The sequence below is a fragment of the Salmo salar genome, chromosome ssa03, assembly GCF_905237065.1.
Source record: "Salmo salar chromosome ssa03, Ssal_v3.1, whole genome shotgun sequence".
NCBI classification, from domain to species: domain Eukaryota; kingdom Metazoa; phylum Chordata; class Actinopteri; order Salmoniformes; family Salmonidae; genus Salmo; species Salmo salar.
In genome coordinates this window covers 72,925,775-72,943,082 of record NC_059444.1, presented here as the reverse complement: position 1 = coordinate 72,943,082, position 17,308 = coordinate 72,925,775, and the positions used below count along the sequence as shown (strand labels likewise).

General features: G+C 43.1%; 1 protein-coding gene across 3 annotated transcripts in view; it reads left to right on the top strand.

Moving 5' to 3' along the window:
- Positions 1-3,696: 3,696 nt before the first annotated feature.
- The window catches only part of LOC106601520 (potassium voltage-gated channel subfamily H member 6), a 40,397-nt gene continuing 26,785 nt past the window's right edge, over positions 3,697-17,308 (top strand). Inside the window, exons 1-7 of one of the 3 annotated variants that reach the window (XM_045715367.1) lie at positions 3,697-4,411; positions 7,314-7,544; positions 12,783-12,935; positions 13,250-13,353; positions 13,568-13,907; positions 14,005-14,055; positions 14,742-14,956. In XM_045715367.1, the coding sequence (XP_045571323.1) occupies positions 4,336-4,411; positions 7,314-7,544; positions 12,783-12,935; positions 13,250-13,353; positions 13,568-13,907; positions 14,005-14,055; positions 14,742-14,956 (1,170 nt within the window). In that variant the 5' untranslated portion in view covers positions 3,697-4,335. The remainder of the gene's footprint in view (positions 4,412-7,313; positions 7,545-12,782; positions 12,936-13,249; positions 13,354-13,567; positions 13,908-14,004; positions 14,056-14,741; positions 14,957-17,308) is intronic. The other 2 variants (XM_045715368.1, XM_045715369.1) reach the window with 2 other exon arrangements.

Sequence of the window (17,308 nt, the reverse complement as noted above, 5' to 3'; positions counted from 1 at the left end):
TCAATAAATGTCAAGTTTTGTTCAATGATTCCACTGTGTCTGTAGTATTCTCTCTACTAGTCCTTTTACAGTGATGTATTTATGTGTAGTACCATAATGAAACATGTATCACATATTTTGTACTACAATATTTAATGATTGTACAAACAACTACACAGTGAAACTATTGGTATCTTGTGTGTGGGTGATCTAAATGAATGTTCCTATGGTATTTCATGATAAATTAGTGTCACGACTTCCGCCGAAGTCGGGTCCTCTCCTTGTTCGGGCGGCGCTCGGCATCGCCGGTCTTCTAGCCATCATCGATCCACTTTTCATTTTCCATTTGTTTTGTCTTGTTTTCCTCACACCTGGTTTCAATCCCCTCAATCACTTGTTGTGTATTTAACCCTCTGTTCCCCCCCATGTCTTTGTGTGGGATTGTTTATTGTTTCATGTATGTGCACGTTAGGCTGGTTGCGCTGGGTTATGTCAAACCGTGTTGTATTTCGTGTTCGTTGTGCCGTGTGTTTTTGGTTCGCCTAATAAAAGGCTCTGTTTGGTACCCAATATCTGCTCTCCTGCGCCTGACTCCCTTACAGCCATTTACGCATACTGAACAATTCGTTGTTTGAACCAATGACTCTGCAAGTACAAGGTTTCTTTAAAGATATGAATCCACAATGCAATGTTTTGAACATTGGACAGCCTGTGTTACAAGTGATGACTGTTTTGAGTTTTGAGTCTAGGGTTTTGAAAAATGACCACAAGGATCTGAAATTACTATTTTATTTTTATTTAACTAGGCAAGTCAGTTAAGAACAAATTCTTATTTACAATGACGGCTTAGGAACAGTGGGTTAAGTGCCTTGTTCCGGGGCAGCTTGGAAAATTCCAGAAAATTATGTTATGGCTTTAGAAGCTTCTGTTAGGCTAATTGACATAATTTGAGTCAATTGGAGGTGTACCTGTGGATGTATTTCAAGGCATACCTTCAAACTCAGTGCCTCTTTGCTTGACATCATAGGAAAATAAAAAGAAATCAGCCAAGACCTCAGAAAAAAATATTGTAGACCTCCACAAGTCTGGCTCATCCTTGGGAGCAATTTCCAAACGTCTGAAGGTACCACGTTCATCTGTACAAACAATAGTACCCAAGTATAAACACCATGGGACCATGCAGCTGTCATACCACTCAGGAAGGAGACGCGTTCTGTCTCCTAGAGATGAACATACTTTGGTGCGAAAAGTGCAAGTCAATCCCAGAACAACAGCAAAGGACCTTGTGAAGATGCTGGAGGAAACAGGTACAAAAGTATTTATATCCACAGTAAAACGAGTCTTATGTCGACATAACCTGAAAGGCCGCTCAGCAAGGAAGAAGCCACTGCTCCAAATCCGCCATAAAAAAGCCAGACTACGGTTTGCAACTGCACATGGGGACAAAGATCGTACTTTTTGGAGAAATGTCCTCTTGTCTGATGAAACAAAAATAGAACTGTTTGGCCATAATGACCATCGTTATGTTTGGAGGAAAAAGGGGGAGGCTTGCAAGCTGAAGAACACCATCCCAACCGTGAAGCACGGGGGTGGCAGCATCATGTTGTGGGGGCGCTTTAGTGCAGGAGTGACTGGTGCACTTCACAAAATAGCTGGCATCATGAGGTAGGAAAATTTGGTGGATATATTGAAGCAACATCTCAAGACATCAGTCAGGAAGTTAAAGCTTGGTCGCAAATGGGTCTTCCAAATGGACAATGACCCCAAGCATACTTCCAAAGTTGTGGAAAAATGGCTTAAGGACAACAAAGTCAAGGTATTGGAGTGGCCATCAAAAAGCCCTGACCTCAATCCTATAGAAAATTTGTGAGCAGAACTGAAAAAGCGTGTGCGAGCAAGGAGGCCTACAAACCTGACTCAGTTACACCAGCTCTGTCAGGAGGAATGGGCCAAAATTCACCCAACTTATTGTGGGAAACTTGTGGAAGGCTACCTGAAACATTTGACCCAAGTTAAACAATTTAAAGGCAATGCTACCAAATACTAATTGAGTGTATGTAAACTTCTGACCCACTGGGAATGTGATGAAATAAATAAAAGCTCAAATAAATAGTTCTCTCTACTATTATTCTGATACTTCACATTCTTAAAATAAAGTGGTGATCCTACTGACCTAAAACAGGGTATTTTTACTAGGATTAAATGTCTGGAATTGTGAACAACTGAGTTTAAATGTATTTGTCTAAGGTGTATGTAAACTTCCAACTTCAACTGTACGTATATGGAAAAGCATCTATTCTCCTTAGAAACTGAGACAAGTGTTGTTCGGAACACACACCCCAGTTGGTCATTAGTGCCTGTCTCTTCTCTGGCACAGATCCCATGTGGGCACTTGGGCCCTCTGCTGTCTCCCCTCAATAATCTACACCTACACCTGCTGCCACACTGTCATCATAAAAAAAACCACTGTCTGTGTGGGTGTCTGTGTGGTTGTGTGTCTGTGTGGGTGTGTGCAAGTGTATGTCCAGGCCAGAGGAGGCTGGTGGGAGTAGCTATAGGAGGACAAGTTCATTGTAATGTCTGGAATGGAATAAATGGAGTCAAACGTGGTTTCCATATGTTAGATGTGTTTGATACCGTTCCATTTAACCCATTCCAGACATTACAATGAGCCCGTCCTGCTATAACTCCTCCCACCATCCTCCACAGGTCCAGGCCCTTGCCATATTGGTAATTAGCATGTAGTATAATGGTTAAGTTGGGGCCCTGCTATATACTGTCATCAAAACATACCCAGACTGTGCCTCTTATTAAGTCGAAGTGCCCTTGCCGTTTCACATAATTTTCTGTGAATCTTCTCCAATCTTCTCAGCCGTCGCCAGTGTTATCAGTGACTGGCTCAGGGAGCAGAAGGTTGAAGAAGCTTTGAGACGTGAGACTGGAGAATTTTTACCAGTGGTTTGACAGGATGACTTGAGGCATGCATAAGGCATTCTACTTGACATGTGTTGATGACACCTTCCAGCCCATGTTATGTTTTCTCACCTTTATCTGTATCTTTTCTTATCTGCCTCTTGTCACATGACATATCAATGGGCTGTTATTCACCAAGCTGGTTCAGTGGCTGTTTATGAGGAGGGGGATCCGATTCTCAGAATTGTGATCTTGTTTGTCTTTTTTTTGTTAAAGGCCCAGTGTAGTCAAACACGTGATTTCTCTGTGTTTTATATATATTTCCACCCTATGATGTTGGAATAAACCTGTGAAATTGTGAAAATGATGATAATGCCCTTTTTGTGTAAGAGATGTTTGAAAAGACAGTCCTAGCAAAATTCTGTCTTGAGAAATTGCTCTTTGCTAAGAAGCTACTTTTGTTTCTTTTTGATCATTTTCATTTAAAACAATCACAGTAAGGTACTTAACTGTTACCCAGAAATGATTTGATATTGAGATAAAAACGGCTGCATTGGACCATTAACTGTGTGGTCACTTATAGCATGAATTCCCCAAATGAAACATTTATGGATCATCCACAAACACACTGGACTGATACCCTTCACCCTGTCAATTATTGAGATTAAAGAAATGAAGAGGAGCATTACAGAGGCCAAGAGAGAGAGAGAGAGAGAGAGAGAGAGAGAGAGAGAGAGAGAGAGAGAGAGAGAGAGAGAGAGAGAGAGAGGGACTATTTTGAGCGTAGAGACTTCTGATGTGCAGCGAAGCAGTTGATGAGGGTGTCTCTGCTCACTGTCAAAAAGTGTCAGGCGCGTCTGGTGGGATGATGACTCCCCCTGCCCCGTGCAGTGCTTGGTCAACCCTGTCAAATGGGGAGGGCATCCGAGATTCGCCAAATAGTAGCTTCTTCTACTGTCCGGATGAAACGTAGCGGTTAAGACTTCGATTTACCCCTTTTCTTTCACTTCTCTTTGATCTTGTTGACGTGGAGGGCGGTGTTGGTTTTTCTCCTCTTCATTAGATGATAACGACTGGCAAGGCTAGACTAATTGTAGAGCCTATTTATTATTTTGTAGGCAAAGTGAAACGTTTTATGACTTATGAAATACCGTTTTTACACTTTCCTGTGTACCGCACGCAAAACCGGCTTCCAGTTCTCTCTCCTGTGGAGCGAGCGCCTTTTTTTTTTATCGCCCTAGCAACTGGTCCTCGCTGCTGCTGCCTTGTGACATTTCCTTGTCGCTTTGCTCACCAGCCATCGCATATTGAATTCTCCTTTTTCCACCCGCCTGTATGCGGGGCCATTTTTGCATAGGGTATTTCCCTACTTCGTCTTTAATTTGATTTATTTAAAACTCTGGAGGTTCATGCGTCGGAGAAGTCTCATCTTTCTGCTTCAAAATGCCTGTGAGACGCGGTCATGTAGCCCTCCAGAACACTTATCTGGACACCATTATCCGGAAATTCGATGGACAAAGTAAGTGGACACACTTTACATTATGACTGAAATAGTAATAACATAATGTGACCATGAGCAAGCTGTAATAACTGTATAATCCCAACAACAAACAATTAGACTGGGTAGAAATGAAAGTGAATGCCTTTTCCATGTAACCTTTCAACCATGCAAAGTGTAATAAATGTAAAGACAAATGCATTTGTCTAGTGGTCCCCCCAGTTTCTATTGATCCTAATATGAGTGCTACATGGCTGTTTCTGTAATCAAGCAGATGCTTCAGTTTAAGTCTGTCTGTCTGCCTGTCTGTCTGTCTGCCTGCCTGTCTGCCTGCCTGCCTGCCTGCCTGTTGGTGTAACCCCTGTACTATGGCCTGGGCATTAATGGCATGGCACAGGTGTTACTGCATTGCCCTGTAAATGTCCAAGACCTTCTGGCGATACTCCTCCTATCTCGACATTTGATTTACAGTTCAAACTTAGCTTATGTCCGTATGCATGTGCTGAATATGCCAAATTGTCATGTTAATACTATAGGTTTGAGTGTTTAGTATGTCTTTGCACCTGCCTATGATTTCCACATGTTGCATGAATTCACATGCTGCACTTTATTATATTGCATGAGTTAACATGTTCTCCGTTCTTAAACTGGTCAGACCACTGGATCCTGATAGAAAGAGTACATCATTTCTTTGCTTTACAGAGTTTGCATGTGACCACTAACTACAACTACACACTCTGTTAGTGCATATAACTGAGTGATATCCTTCTTGAACAGGGCCTTATGCAGCACATCACAGCACGCTTTACACACACAGTGCCGCTTCGTTTTCGTGCTTTTGTCTTGAATTAAATGGTATCGTAGTTGACTATTGCTCACTCAGAAACTGCCCCAGAAATTCTTTGCAACCCACTCAAACAAAACATTATTGATCCATTCAGCAAAGAAGAAATCCAGTTGTTTAAAAAAGAGGTATGGCTCTGATTATCACTCAACTTCAATTACTGTAGAGGCCTATAACCTAGCTCAGTAGAGGCCTATAACCTAGCTCAGTAGAGGCCTATAACCTAGCTCAGTAGAGGCCTATAACCTAGCTCAGTAGAGGCCTATAACCTAGCTCAGTAGTGGCCTATAACCTAGCTCAGTAGAGGCCTATAACCTAGCTCAGTAGAGGCCTATAACCTAGCTCAGTAGTGGCCTATAACCTAGCTCAGTAGAGGCCTATAACCTAGCTCAGTAGAGGCCTATAACCTAGCTCAGTAGAGGCCTATAGCCTAGCTCAGTAGAGGCCTATAACCTAGCTCAGTAGAGGCCTATAACCTAGCTCAGTAGTGGCCTATAACCTAGCTCAGTAGAGGCCTATAACCTAGCTCAGTAGAGGCCTATAACCTAGCTCAGTAGTGGCCTATAACCTAGCGCAGTAGAGGCCTATAACCTAGCTCAGTAGAGGCCTATAGCCTAGCTCAGTAGTGGCCTATAACCTAGCTCAGTAGAGGCCTATAACCTAGCTCAGTAGAGGCCTATAACCTAGCTCAGTAGAGGCCTATAACCTAGCTCAGTAGAGGCCTTTAACCTAGCTCAGTAGAGGCCTATAACCTAGCTCAGTAGAGGCCTATAACCTAGCTCAGTAGAGGCCTATAGCCTAGCTCAGTAGAGGCCTATAACCTAGCTCAGTAGAGGCCTATAACCTAGCTCAGTAGAGGCCTATAGCCTAGCTCAGTAGAGGCCTATTTCTATGCTACTGTAAGTCTGACTGTGACTACTGTGCCTGTCACTGTCAGTGTTCTTCAGTCACAGTGTGAAGGCAGTCTGTTGACCATAGGGGTACAGCTCAAAATAACCCTCTCCACCGCTGCTCCACATTAGAGAGAAGATGCAATGTTCCACTTTTCACCTCAATTTCATGTTAAAAGGATTTCAGCTTGTTTAATTTGCTGTGCTGGCAGGTGACAGTTCGGAATTAGTTTATGTCCGGGATTACTCTGGGATTTTCAAAGCTCTCTGCAGAGGGGTCCTCAGAGAGACCGATAAGTCCCATCAAACTTATGTCTTCCTTATCTCTGTGTGCGTGTGTGCGTGCGTAAGCACCCTGCCGGGTGATACGTTTTCCAAACCACTGCTGCTTAGCAACAATCTGAGTCTGGGTGTCTGTGTTCTGAGGCATTGATAATGACTTAGGATAGGATGTACTTTCCACCAAGCGACCTCACCTATTTACTCTACACAAAGGAGCAAAGAGGGGGAAGGGGTTCTGCTTTTTCTGGGTGAAGCTCTAAATCGCTCTCCTCATATTTGTTTAAATGGGGAAGAATGAGAGTTGTGTAACTCAGTTTCACGAGTGGATAAAAACAGGAGTAGAGACAGAGTCAGAGGTACAGATGTTTGAGCAGCTTTTCAACATAAACTGTACGACAATATCAGTGTAGCTGATGTGACTTCCAAGGCAATTGTCATTAGCGCTGGAGACAATAGCCACACTCATGAACCTAGGTAATGGCGGCTGAAACCTATTGCAGTATATTATAATCTTGATTGCGGACTGTCAATGCTGAGTCCAGCTGCTCCGTATTAGTCCCTCTGGGGCCATCTTGAATCATTACACTGATATAATTTGTGCCGCAGAGGGACAGGCTTGATTACTCCAATTTCAACTTGATGTTGAGGTGAATGTGGTTCGTTGAGTGTGAAACTGAAATGAACACAGTCCAGACTTGATTTGGATCTGATTGAGAGACTTCTCCTTGAAATGATCATTACCTGAATATGATAACTGAATGTTTCTGAAGTTGGATATACTTTGATTGTCCGATTTTGCATTTGATGTAATAGGCCTTCAATTATAATTGTACTGTAATTTCCCACATTCCCACCATATTCGTACATTTTCATATCTGCTCTGACTCTCCCCTTGGTTTCCTCCCAGATCGTAAGTTCCTGATAGCCAATGCTCAGATGAAGAACTGTGGCATTATCTACTGTAACGAGGGCTTCTGCCAGATGTTTGGCTTCTCGCGGGCAGAAATCATGCAGCAGCCCTGCACCTGCCAGTTCTTGGTGGGGCCTGGCACCATGAAGACTGCCCTGACACAGCTGGCACAGGCCCTGCTAGGGTCAGAGGAGCGCAAGGTGGAGATCCTCTACTACAACAAAGAAGGTAAGGAGAAGGTGGAGGTTTAGAATGAGATTCAGAGAGAAAGAGATGGAAAGAGCAAGAGAGTCAAAGTGACAGCATTACTCCCCTTCGTTATAGTGGGGAGTGCTGTAAAGGTCACATACAGAATATTTTGGTCCCTCCAAGTGTCATGGCTGTCTCCCTCTCACTTTTATATAATGCTACTGTATGATGCAGTGTTACAGTATGTGGAGCCAGCTGCTGCAGACTCAGTGAACTCTCATCTACTAATTTACCTGTCTGGGGAGTGGACATGGTGGAGCTGTCTTGGCCTGCTTACCTCACCTGCAACATGTTTATTCATCCCCTATAACGACACAGGACAAGACCCAGATGCAGACACAGGAGGCAGATGGTTCGAGTCTCTGATATTTATTAAACAACAAAGGGCAGGCAAGAGGCAGGTCGAGGACAGGTAAAAGATCAGAACCAGGTCAGAGTTCCAAATGGTACAGGGAGGCATGCAGGCTCAAGGTCAGGGCAGGCTGAATGGTCAGACAGGCGGGCTCAGTGTCAGGGCAGGCAAAAGGTCAAAACAAGGAGGACTAGAAAAACAGAGACAAGAAAAAGCAGGAGCACAGAAAAACACGCTGGTTGACTTGACAAGACAAACTGGCACAGACAAACAGAGAACACAGTAATAAATACCCTGGGAATAATTAGGAAGACGGGTGACACCTGGAGGTGGGTGGAGACAATCACAAAGACAGGTGAAACAGATCAGGGTGTGACATCCCCACTCCCCTTTCCCATCCTGTGCATAGCTGCACTAAGTAGTTTGGGGGTGGGGGTGCTGCAGGGGGATAGGGGAGTGCAGATGATTTATTTTTTTGCCCGCTATATAGGTCCGCTAATACAGGACACGTAAAGGCCCAGTGCACTACTTCTGTGATTTTTTTAAATTAAAAAAAGAAACAATACTTGTATGGTCCTGTGTTTTGTCTCTTGTACATGTACAGAGGACCCGGTGTTGGAACCAAAATTATTTTCCAATTGTTTTGTTCTGAACAGAAGCATATATCATTTTTTTCGTTACACTGTTCCGACCAGCAAAATACAGTTCTGAACTGGTTCAACCCCCCCAAAAGTACCCGTTTATATCGTTCCTTTCTGTTCCTTTTTAAACCTTTATTTATTTTCCATTTAGCTTGACATTAAATGACTTTTCCAATCATGCAGTATGGATAGTGCAGCTTGCTATAGAGCTGGCACACTATAGCTCAGTGAGTTGTTCACATGCGTTATGGAAAGACAAGTGTAGGGCGTGAGATGCAACTGAAACTTTGCGAGTGGGGAGACAGCGAGAGAGGGTGGAGGAGGAGGCTTGGCTTGAAACGCTGGGGATCTTGTGACGACATGCATTATCTGAATTAGGCCCACAGAACTATACCTACGGAGGAGCGGCTTCTATGGAAGATTTTTGAATGTCTTTGAACTTCAGAGTTGGCTTAACGTTGGACCAGAGTAGCTGGCTAGCTAACAAGCTTGCGTGTGCAGAGCGGCACCTGAATTAAAAACACATCTTACCTTTTTATAGTTAATAAATCCAATGTGAACTATAGGATCCCTAACTAGCATTGAAAAAGTTAATCCATCCTTCTGTAATAAAAAATCTCTCTCCCTATCTTCTGAATTATGTTTGTAGTGTCCGCAGGCTACAGCTATGCTTTTGAGGGGCAGATAGACTACACACACACACACACACTGGCAAAGATGTTCAGCTGGCAGACTTTGGAAGAAGATAATGATTGACAGAGGGAGAACTTTGCATAGGCGCTTTGTTGCATTTTTTTATGGGACTTTTAAATAATGGTTCTGTTCCAGAACAATATAGATCACTTTCGTTTCCTGGTCTGGTTCTGATTCTGTTCCTTCAAAATGTCATTATTTTCCAGTTTGTTTGCGACCCCTGCAAAGGACAGAGGGACAAGCAAACAGACCTGGCTAGTGAGGCTGTAGACACAATGCCGTTATGTTGGTCATTTGGGCATGAGAAGTGCCGTGTCGGAGAGCTTGTTGTCATGGAAATATTGTCAGCGTGCCAGCTCAAATCCACTGAACATCTATTTATTTTGTATCCCAGTAATGCATACAGTCATGAACGCAGGTGCGCACACAAGCACGAATGAATTGTAAATGGGTACAATTCATCATACACAATAAAAATGCATTATGTTACTGTACTTGATCCTAAAACTGAATGAATGTGTTTGTTTGTTGATGTGTGTGTGTGTGTGTGTGAGTGTAAAACAAGGACATTTCCTGGGGACATTACTCTGGGGACATTTTGCCGGTCCCCACAATGAAAATGACTGTTTTAGTCTTAGGGGTAAGGTTTAGGGGTTAGGGTTACAATTAGGATTAGGGTTAAGAGTTGGAGTTAGGGTTTGGTTAAGGGTTAGGTTTAGGGGTTAGGGAAAATAGGATTTTGAATGAGAATCAATTAGGCTTGGGCAGTATACCCCGTATACCAGGGTATTTGGAAATAGCCACAGGATGGTTTTTCAATACCGTCAATACCTTTGAAACTGTTTCTTTGAAGTTTTTCAATAAATTGTAATATTTGTGTCTGTTTTTTAAGTAAGTACCTGCAGTCAAATTGTGTTAGGAGAGCGTTAGGTGATAAGCAGATCGTGTTCTTCTTTTCACCTGTCACATTATTTGACATTATGAGACTTACCGTAGTTCCCCAGAACAGTTGAGCCAGTCACATGTTTGTTTGTGTTATAGCACAATGGGAGTAAGCAGGAACAGGGGAGTCCATCTGTGTATTGACAGGGTTGTATTTTATATTGAAAGTCAACAATGCCAAAGGTGCTTCAACAAAGTACTGAGTAAAGGGTCTGAATACTTATGTACAGTAAATGTGATATTTCAGTTTTTTATTTTTAATAAATTTGCTACAAGTTTTAGTTTTGTCATTCTGGCGTATTGTGTGTAGATGGTTGAGGACAAATAAGGCTCTGACGTAGCAATATGTGGAAAAAGTGAAGGGGTCTGAATACTTTCCGAATGCACAGTATCTAAGTAAGTGCTGAATTAATAAGGTGACGGGGCATCATATTGTGTTAGCTTTCTGCCATGTTTGAGAAGTCAAAGCCCTTTGGATGAGTTATCAGTACAACTGCCACTGCTATCTTTTTATTTCCTTGCGTTTTTTCACCTCTCTGTTCTCGGCCCGTCTCCTCCCCCATTTTCTCCGAGCAGAGCAGGCAGGTCCGTTGCCCTAGCGACTCCAGACTCCACACAGACACAGCGTGTACACATGCTGCTCCAGAGCCAGTTGTAACGGTTGTCGTCGGATTTAGACCAAAATGCAGCGGGGAAATGTGCACTCATCTTCTTTATTATAAACGGACAATAAGGAGAACCAAAACAAACACATACACAAAGAAAACACAACGACTAATCACAGGCTGGTAAGGCACAAAGCTATACACAGCATAATCTCCCACAAAGTACTCAACAAACACATACCTATATATAGGACTCTCAATCAGAGGCAACTAGAAAACACCTGCCTCCAATTGAGAGTCCAACCCCAATTAACAAAACATAGAAATACAAAAGACTAGACAGAACATAGAAATACACTAACATAGAACAGTGCCCCAAAACCCCCGGAATACATAAATCAAATACCCTACTAAACAAACCACCACCCCGAACCACATAAAACAAATACCCTCTGCCACATCCTGACCAAACTACAATAACAATTACTGGTCAGGACGTGACACCAGTACTGTTTTTCCTTCAAACAAGCATGCGTCAAACTTTGTTCATTTGCACAATGTCTCTCATTCACATTCACTTGTAAATGTCCAAACTCAACCAAAATGTTATTCGTAAGCTTCTACCTACAGTACCAGTCAAAGGTTTGGACACACCTACTCATTCAAGGGTTTTTCTTTATTTTTACTATTTTCTACATTGTAGAATAATAGTGAAGACATCAAAACTATGAAATAACCCATATGTAATCATGTTGTAACCAAAAAAGTGTTAAACAAAACAAAATATATTTTATATTTGAGATTCTTCAAACGAGCCACCCTTTGCCTTGATGATAACTTTGCACACGCTTGGCATTCTCTCAACCAGCTTCATGAGGTAGTCACTTGGAATGCCTTTCAATTAACAGGTGTGCCTTGTTAAAAGTTAATTTGTGGAATTTCTATACTTCTTAATGCGTTTGAGCCAATCAGTTGTGTTGTGATAAGGTAGGGTGGTATACAGAAGATAGCCCTATTTGGTAAAAGACCAAGTCCATATTGTGGAAAGAACAGCTCAAATAAGCAAAGAGAAACGACAGTCCATCATTACTGTAAGACATGAAGGTCAGTCAATGAGGAAAATGTCAACGTTTCTTCAAGTGCAGTCGCAAAAACCATCAAGCGCTATGATGAAACTGGCTCTCATGAGGACCGCTGCAGGAAAGGACGAGCTAGAGTTACCTCTGCTGCAGAGGTCAATGCGGAAAATTTAAAGAACTTGTAATAGAGAGTTGTAGTTTCGAACTAGCCAATATTCTACATAGTTTAGTGCATAAAACATGGTAATTGACTACAATGACTATAATCCATTGCACATCTACTTGTTCGGTCTGTGTTTCATTTACGCCTACTACAGAAGAGACAGAAGAATGCACCTCAAAAAGCACTAATCGCTCAGTACTACGATTGATATACCACTCTATTCCCCTCTCTTCTGTAGTTCTCTTGCTTTCTTTCTCTCTCTCTTTCTCTAGCTCTCCCTCTCGCCCGCTCTCTCCCTCCCCTCTTCCTACAGTCTGTCTACATTTTGATTGGTCTTATTCTCCATCTCCCTGTATATCTCATTTGCTGCCTCCCCCCTCTATCAGTTTCTCCTATGCTAGGACATGTTGACAGCCCCCACCCTGGCTTCACTTAAACAGAAAGGAGGGTCTCATAAATGCCCTGGGAAAACATCCAGTCATGGAAAGAAACTACAAGACTGTACAGCTGTTTAGAAGGCCTCTCCACATAAAACTGAAATGAGATGGCAGTAACAGCCCACCAACCATGAAACCTGAGACTCTGAGTCTAAATGTGTTCAGTGTTAAAGAGAGCACAGTCAGATAAGATTAAACAATATTTATAGTTACTTGAGCTGTCCTGAAGTCTGCTTAGTTACCTTTGAGCCCAGGTTAGGATGGCCATTAGCAGCTTTATAATGTTATGTCTCTCCCCCCTGCAGGGACCTGCAGGCCCTGTCTGATTGATGTGGTTCCTGTGAAGAAAGCGGAGGGACAGGTCATCATGTTCATCCTCAACTTCCAGGAAATCATTGACCCCTCCCTCAAGAAACCAGGTCTGAGACAGAGGGTGGCCCAGGGCTGGGTATGGGCAGGTCAGTGTGGAAAGCGTGTGTGTGATGACAGTGTGTGTGTGTGATACTGTCTGTCTGTCTGTCTGTCTGTCTGTCTGTCTGTCTGTCTGTCTGTCTGTCTGTCTGTCTGTCTGTCTGTCTGTCTGTCTGTCTGTCTGTCTGTCTGTCTGTCTGTCTGTCTGTCTGTCTGTCTGTCTGTCTGTCTGTCTGTCTGCATCAACCTGTTTATTCCATGTTGAATGTAGCTGTGTTATAACATACAGAATGTGACTACATCCTGGTACTCTAGGTGTATTTATGTAAAGTGGATGTATAAGCCCTCTGTGGTTTCTCAGGGCAGAGTCGCAGGCTGAAGTTGAGACTGCCATTGGTACGTGCAATGCGTCGGTCTTCCCTCGCCAAAGACCAGTTTGAGGGGGTGGTGGTGGACTACCTACAGGTAAGGTGGCCAGAGACTCCCATACACACATAGGCCTATACATACAGTACTCGTCTAAATATGACCTTACATATAATATATCTTGATTATCTCAGTTCCTGTAACTCTTATGTTTTGTAATGAATATAGCTTCAGTCACATACATTTAGCAGTAAGTAGAAATGTAGTACAATATTTAACCTATGATTGTCCTCTTCCTCCTTCCCTAATTCAGCCCAACAGTGAAGAGATCCCTCTGAAAGAGTTCCGTATCCCATCCAAGGAGAGCTGCATGCAGTCTGAGACAGAGGCGCTGATAGAGCAGGACCATGAGTCCTCCCAGCCTGCAAGCCACTACTCCCCCAAACTGCTGTCCCTATTGTCGGAGCGGCTGGAACCCAGCGTGCCCTTCCTCCCCAGCAGCCCCTTCTCCAGTGCAGCCTTCCCCAGGATGGTCCTGCCCCGGAGCCGCTCCAGAGAGACTGTCGGCAGCCTCCGCAGAGCTTCCTCCCTGGATGACCTCGACAGCATGAGGGCTGAGTCGGGCCGACCAGGAGACCCACGCTCCAACAGCAGTGAGTTCGTGTGTGTGTGTACCCAGTCAAAAGTGTAGTCTTTTGCCATTTTTGTACCCCCTCTGACAGGAAGAAATGTGGCTGTCTCCTCTTACAGTTCCATCTGAATCAAAACAAACCAAGCCAAAGCTACCTGGGCCTGTTGGAGGTATTCTGTTCTCTAGAAAATGAGAATCCTCACTCTCATTCCTCAAACACTGAGCATGTGCAGCAGCAGGGGCACTAATCAATGCCTCTAACCTATAGCCTGTGTGTGTGTGTGTGTGTGTGTGTGTGTGTGTGTGTGTGTGTGTGTGTGTGTGTGTGTGTGTGTGTGTGTGTGTGTGTGTGTGTGTGTGTGTGTGTGTGTGTGTGTGTGTGTGTGTGCCAGGTCTATAAGAGTCCCAGTCACTCAGAGGCCATCCTTTACTCATAACACAGCTAATACTATGGGCTATGGAGTGTAGGGCTGTGGACTTCCCATCTACCCCAGGGAAATAATGTAGAGGAATACATGCATCCCCACAATGCATTAACACACTCCCTCTCATTTCATTACTCTGTCAATTCAATTTAATTGGCTTTATTGGCATGAGAAACATATGTTTACATTGCCAAAAGAAGTGAAATAGATAATACACTTTCTCTGTATCTTTCTCAGATGCTTTGCTCAGTATAAACCAAGATGTTTCTCACCTAGAGGAATGGAAATTGCATTATAACACATTATATTTTTAGTTCTGAATCTGTTACTTGCAGTTTAAATAAAGGATTTGAATGATAATATAATATGTAAACTAGTCGTTGAAAATAGATAGAGACACAGTAATGAGAGATGAGTGTTGTTGTGTGCAGACCTGAAGGCCGGTACTCTGAGCTCCACCTCAGACTCGGACCTGATGCGACGCAGGACCAGCACTCGCAGGACCAGCACTCGTAACCCCCTCACACTCAGTTTCGCCTCTGACCTCTTGCGACCGCCCTCGCCCACTGAGATCGAGATCATCGCTCCCAGCAAAGTAAAGGACCGCCACCGAGATGTCACAGAGAAGGTCACACATGTCACACAGGTGAGACACATGGTCCTCACTAGCACTCATATCACACAACCACAACCGTGTGATTACCTGACTCAACCTGTATTCTGCTTATATCTTAAGGGATTTTTAAAGTGAGCTTTTTCAGAACGGCATGTGCGATATTGTGTACACAGGATGTTGTGTAAAAGGAACGTTGGGTTATTGAGAAGTGGTGGATTACATCTCTTCGGTCTGACTTCCTGTGTTGCAAGCTTTCTGCTGAAGAAGCAGCTGCATGTCACACAAGAGTTTCCACATGCATCCACATACACACACACACACACACACACACACACACACACACACACACACACACACACACACACACACACACACACACACACACACACACACACACACACACAAACAGGAACGATATATATAAAATTAAAACATTTTCAGTCACTTTGGTGCTATTTTCAAAAGTATGTGGTGAATTTTCTTAATACAAAACTCCAAACTGGTAACACTTGTAACACGGCAAGTGTCATAAAACGTTTTATTGTGCATTTATTTAGTTTGAATGCATCTTTCACCACACAGCCATTCATCCAAAATATAAATGTACTGTGAAATACCATGTGAACATTTATGTAACGGTTGTTGCAAGGAGAGGACCAAGGTGAAGCGTGGTAGGTGTTCATGATGGTATTTATTAAAACTGAACACTGAATCAAAAACAAAGTGGAACAAAACGCAACAGCTCTGTCAGGTGAAAAACACAAGACAGAAAACAACTACCCACAAAACCCTGTGGGAAAAGGCTACCTAAGTATGGCTCCCAATCAGAGACAACGATAGACAGCTGTCCCTGATTGAGAGCCATACCCGGCCAAAACACAGAAATACACAAAACATAGAAAACGGAACATAGAATGCCACCCTAGTCACACCCTGGCCTAACCAAAATAGAGAACAAAAACCTCTCTATGGCCAGGGCGTGACAATTTATTTAATCATCAAAACACAACATATTAATATCTTATCAATGTAGTTATTTTAACAGCTAGTTAATCCAATAGGTACATGTTTCAAAATGCCCTTTGAATATAATATGCTACAGTACTGTTTTCACATTAGACAATACACTTGCACTATCTATTGAAATTGACTGAACATCAAATATCGATAATTTCTATCCCATGTGTGATCTTTCACAATTGATGAAAAAAATATCTGTATTGTTCAGATATAATTCCAACATAGGTGTAATGTAATCAAATGAAAGAAACATAACATTTAGCAATAATTAGTTTGCATCAAGCCTGTCTTGAGCATTTGGCCATTGGTTCACATCGACATCGCAGTAAATGTCCTCATTGTTCATGCACCTGGGGAAAAACCTTTTGGCATGGAGAATCCAAGCCTGATACAGCCTGGATTGATGTCATTACATGACTCATTCATGGCCTGAAGGAGGGTGGTACGCTCATGGGGATGACAATCATATATCTTCCACCTGTACTGTAATATGTATTGTATTTTACAGTATTGTATTGTACTTATGTATTGTAGTGGTCCTGTATGTGGCTCAGTTCATAAGAGCATGGCACTAGCAAGACTAGAGTTGTGGGTTCAATTTCCACTGGGGTCACTTACGAAAATATAAAGATTCACTGTTGCCACTTAGGATAAAAGCATCTGCAACATAAATGGCATATATTACAGTATTACAGTACTGTACTGGCCAGATCAGCATGCACAGTGCCAAGCGTCGGCTGGAGTGGCGTAAAGCTCGGCGCCATTGGACTCTGGAGCAGTGGAAACGCGTTCTCTGGAGTGATGCATCACACTTCACTATCTATCAGTCAGATGGACAAATCTGGATTTGGTGGATGCCAGGAGAACGCTACCTGCCCCAATGCAACCCCATCGAACACCTTTGGGATGAATTGAAACGGCGACTGCGAGCCAGGCCTAATCGCCCAACATCAGTGCCCGACCTCCCTATTGCTCTTGTGGCTGAATGGAAGCAAGTCCCCGCAGCAATGTTCCAACATCTAGTGGAAAGTCTTCCCAGAATAGTGGAGGCAGTTTAGGCAGCAAAGGGGGGACCAACTCCATATTAATGCCCATGATTTTGGAATGAGATGTTCGACGAGCAGGTGTCCACACACTTTTCGTCATGTAGTGTGTAAGAGGATATTATCTCCTGTATGAACATTTTATTGGCTACATGTATGGAGATGTTGTTTAGCATCACTACTGTACTATATGTTCTTGTCTCTCTGCATGTATATGAAAGAGGGAGAATGGGGAAAAGACAGTTTGTATGTGTGAAAGAAAGATCCCACCTTCCATAGTGTGACATCTGTGCCAGCAGAAGAACTTCTCACACCCACA